Source organism: Papilio polytes, unplaced genomic scaffold, assembly GCF_000836215.1.
Source record: "Papilio polytes unplaced genomic scaffold, Ppol_1.0 DF824047.1, whole genome shotgun sequence".
Classification (NCBI taxonomy): Eukaryota; Metazoa; Arthropoda; class Insecta; order Lepidoptera; family Papilionidae; genus Papilio; species Papilio polytes.
This window is the reverse complement of record NW_013525157.1, coordinates 7,054,676-7,059,498: the sequence shown is the minus strand read 5'-3', so window position 1 is coordinate 7,059,498 and position 4,823 is coordinate 7,054,676. Positions and strand designations below refer to the sequence as shown.

Genomic DNA, 4,823 nt, shown 5'->3' with positions numbered 1-4,823 from the left:
TCCAGAACTCTTTATCAGCCACCCGTGGGACAGAATCAAAAAGTTTTGTATGGGGCTTGTAAAAAAATGACATTGACATTTAAAACGTCACAGCGTTATCTGCTATTTAAAATTGGTGGGACAGAAATTTTGTATTTTATCTGACGTGACGTCATATTTACACTATCAGGGCCTCTATCTACCACCGGTGGGACAGGCCCTAAATATTATCAATTAGTTAAGGTAAAAGAAATTGTTTGGACAACGGTAGTTCCGTTAGCCTCGCCAAATTGACTTCATAAAGCGTTTAGGTCTTTAGCATTCGGCCTACATCGCGACAGTACGGTTATTGAATAAACATGATTGGTGTGGGCTGCACAACTTCCACTGCCTCGACTATGCCTTGTCTCGTTACAATGCGAACGATGTTAAGCCTAACTGCCGATTAGTAATTCTGCATTGACAATGACATCATTTGATTTATTGTCGGATATAGTAGTTGTATTGAAGATGTTCCATTTGTGATTTTGATATAGGTCATTGCTACATTGTTAACTATCAGGCGATAGTAGAACTTTGTTATAGATATTAAATGTAATGTGTTTGCTGGAAGAGATCTGAAGAAGGTGGCAAACTAAATACCCACATTAAATCTGTTTGACCATATATAGTTATTAAAGAAATATTGGCTTTCAATTCTCATCTCGGCAACACGTAGAAAATTTGAGAGCGTTATAAAAATATGAATATGTGTTGCGAACGCAAATGACTTGTGAATAGGTTAGCTGATTTCTCGTACGTTATAATTTATGTCTTCATCTAGCCGTTCTAGTACTGCCTTAATAAATTCACTAAGATGGATAGTACTTATTTCGCACAAATCAGAAGAGAAGTAGTCAGTAAGAACTAGAATAAAGAGGTAGCACAAGCAAGGCTCTAAGGATGTAAAAATTGTTTTCTATCCATTTTCTTAGATAAATACTAAAAATAAATTGAACCGAACATTATTTAAATGCACACTTTCCTTTTAAAACCGAATAGATCCAGTAAAAGATTTCATTGCTTCATTGTGTTAAATTTAACAGTATTTTTAAAATAATCCGTTGGTTTATTTAAGTCTGTTCATTCGTCTTTTCACTCGTAACGTAATCTACTTTTTCTGCACCCCAACGGCTTAAAGAATAGGATGAGGGTTTTTTTTATTATTTGAACCGACCGCTGCGGAGTGGTGTGGAGGATTATGATTCTTTCAGACTTGCTCAACGGCGTTTATTTTTTGCAGATGTTGAAACTTTCTATTTTGTATTGAATGGAATATCTTGATTTTTGTATTTATGGCTTAATAGTGATATTCCATACGAATTTATGCGGTTGAAACAAATAAGAAAAAAGGCAATTTAATCCCGTAACTTATGAGTTTTGATTTATCCTAAGAGGTTTTTGATTTGACCTACCTCATCCTAAATTCAATTCATGTCCTGCAGATCCGAGAAAGTTATAACACAAATCTTTATGTTTGTAGAATATCACATTATGTAAGTTTTCGTTAGGAAATCGAAAATCAATATGATCACAGCATAATAATAGTCGTTGTTATTGACCGACTTTTCAAAAGAAGGAGGTACTCATTTTTCCCCATCAAGTTTATGGCAAAGAACTTGTATCAGGAAACAAAAGGGTACATGAAACCCTTGAATGCGAAAGCCTATTATCTGTCACAGAATAATTCTTTTTTTGCACAGTAACTGTGACACTGTTGATGCAAATAGTAATTTACGACAAGAACTTTATTGTAACGAAACCGTTTCATGTATGTTACAATGTGATTTTTACAATACATTGATAGGATATCTTCCTTCGATTACTAATTAAAATTGTAGAGCCACGGAGAATATTGCATTAAATGCGAAGTAATAAAAGCATTTTAACCTAATTACTAGATAGTTGGATTTTTCTGTCGATATAATATTTATGATGTTCATTTTTACTGGATCTTTAAATTCCTATATATTTGCGTAAATAGATCGTCTTTATAACATGTGCGCACCGTATGCTTTGCCTTGGCTTGCTTGCGGTCGTTCTATTGATACTCGCGTTGTCGGGAATAAAACCAGCAAGGTCACCTTATCTTGAGTCTTACCAGACTACCAATTGATTTATTTATACAGCTTCTATTGCTGGCCATATGTTTCTTTGTGCTAAATTATGTGAATGTTTCACCTTCACGTAGTGCGAAGATTGTTATCATTGGTACATTGACTTTACGTCTATAAACACATTGATTTTTAAAAATTCTGAACAATATAAATGAATATTGAGCGTTTTATATCAAATACTTGTGCAGTGGGAAGACGAAAGTTGTACCTATGTTTAAATCAGTTCTTACATGCATGGTCTTATTTCTATAACATCGTAAATAAAATTTTATTCGACAGTTCAATATATTTGAATAGATTGATCTAAAAGGTAACATAGTATGGCAATATTAAATGCTATACACTAAATGCTTTTCAATTGAAACGCTTTAACTTTATCATAAAAGGTTAACTAATGCGAGGAACAGTGAATTTCTTTACGCCTCTCTATATCCGTTCATTGCGCCACCTACGTACATTCTCCAGACGCGTTCCTTATTAATCCCTGTGATAACAAACGCAGCTATAAAATGTATCATAGTGTACCCCACCTACAGAATGTTTATCTATGTTGAAACGCACTGTTTACATTAAAAAGTTTCGGAACATTACCGTTCCTGTTTACTTTTAACACGTACCATCATTAGGTAACGTAAACTATTGCTATTTTAATTTTAGGGCTTACGATCCAGTGTTGCAGGCTTGCCATGTTTTATGTTGCCATTTAACTCTCATATTACCCATAAAGTATGCACTTTATGTCTATTTTGGCTATTTGCCGAGCAGAACACGACCCCCTTTATTTATACCCTATACTGATGTTATCAGCCAAAGTGCAACTTTTATTTTACTGACCTCGATGTTGCATGTATTTCTTGCAATGTTGTTACAAACATCGTTATACAAACAAACATAATATACGGCAATATGATTGAGTTATCATTACATTTATGTATTAAAACGTATCATTTTTGATTTTAGCAGCATCCTGATTTGTTAGTATTTATTTATTAGTTTACATTTAAAAAAAAAACAAAATTTAAATAAATGTTCATCATCTTCAAAAATACTAATATTAAACGTACTCAATAATTATTTCTAGGAGATGTTATCCCGATCGTCATTGGAGACACAAAAGCTAGAACTTCTTTCAAAGTTAAGTGAAGTACGATTACGCGTGGTGGAGCGAGGCGTTCTAGAACGTTCTCCTCCGCCTGACGCCGCGCCCCTACCACGACCAGCACCGCCCAGGGTAAGGCATACCAAGCAACAGGAATAAAATACTCAAATCCTCATATAAATAGTTTGTATGGCTTAATGGATTCATCATCATCATCACCAGCGCACTATACATCTCCACGAGGGGCTCGGAGTCTACCCTAAGTTAGGGTGACAAGACATTAGTCAATCACGCTGGCCCATAGCGGGTTGGTTGACTTCACACAAATCTTTGAATTTCTTTTGGTTTCAAGTATTGAAACTCCTGAGCCACCGATGCTTCATAGATCCGTTTATAAATTAATAAACAAATATGTTTCGTCTCGCTCTCTCTCTGAATGGAAGGAGAGGACAAGTTTATATTTAATCTTTTATTCAAAATCTATGATTGCAGACACCGCCAGCTAACTACGGTCGCCAGATCGAGCGCAACACGCACCTGTATTCTTCGTTGCCGCGGTCGTCAGTGCTGACGTCGGAGGCGCGCGTCGCGTTCGGTAAACAGAACAACATGGTGGTGGCGCGCGGCCGCGGACACTCGGTGCCCAATCTAGGTGCAGCACACGAACATGCGATTATCAACCTTATTACTCACGAAATAAGGCCACATTTAGTTTTTCCTTAAATAGTGATACGACACTTGGATTTTTTTTAGCTTTTCTTAGTGGCCAGTTGTAAATAATTTCAGACTTAATTTTGCTTTTTACATTTTTTTTATTCTGTTACTTTCTACAATTCAAAGAATGCGATAATACCTTTAAACGAAGTGTAGATATAAATTTTTTTTCTTCAAACATCAAGTTCTTGATTTTTTTTTTAAATCCGTGTACCTTATGTCCGCGTCCTCGCATAATCTTATTTGAATACATTTAGTTTTTACTTCTAACAATATTTGCTTTTTGTCTAATTTCCAAGTTCTACACGCTTCCTAAGGTTTTCTTGCTGCATGCTTCCTGCTTAAATGTTGTGAGTATTGTAATTATTTTTGTTATTAAGATATACTACACGGGCACAATAAAACATCTGAGTGCGATGACGTCACGAAACGTCTCTTCGCTGTACGTAAATGTGATGATTTTAATAAATTACTGAAAGAAATTAAATTGCATGATGCATGACACCCTATTTGTGCATGTGACGTTATATGTTATGTAAAATCATTCACTAAAAAAATGGACATGAATTTCATTATGGAATCCTAAAAACCATTATTTCTTTATATAGGTATACTATTACTTATTTTATGTTTGTGTTCCTTATTTTCTGTCGAACTTGTCTTGATATTGTTGATGATTTGCAGCGATAACTACAATGGAATGCACACAATACATTTCACTGTGGGTTTACCTAACCAGTTTAATCTGGTTTCGCTTACTGGACTGGATTAATGTAAACTGGGCATAAAAAATGCGTGTATGTTTATAGCGGAGAAAGAAGAGACAGTGCCCCGGGGCAGCCCCTCGCCGTCTCTACGCGAGGTGCGCGCGCGCC

At 35.5% G+C, this 4,823-nt stretch overlaps 1 protein-coding gene across 1 annotated transcript in view; it reads left to right on the top strand.

Moving 5' to 3' along the window:
• LOC106100388 overlaps positions 1-4,823 on the top strand; it is a 39,592-nt gene that overhangs the window by 30,737 nt on the left and 4,032 nt on the right. Inside the window, exons 4-6 of the mRNA XM_013279216.1 lie at positions 3,217-3,366; positions 3,727-3,886; positions 4,758-4,820. Coding sequence (XP_013134670.1) covers positions 3,217-3,366; positions 3,727-3,886; positions 4,758-4,820 — 373 coding nt within the window. The remainder of the gene's footprint in view (positions 1-3,216; positions 3,367-3,726; positions 3,887-4,757; positions 4,821-4,823) is intronic.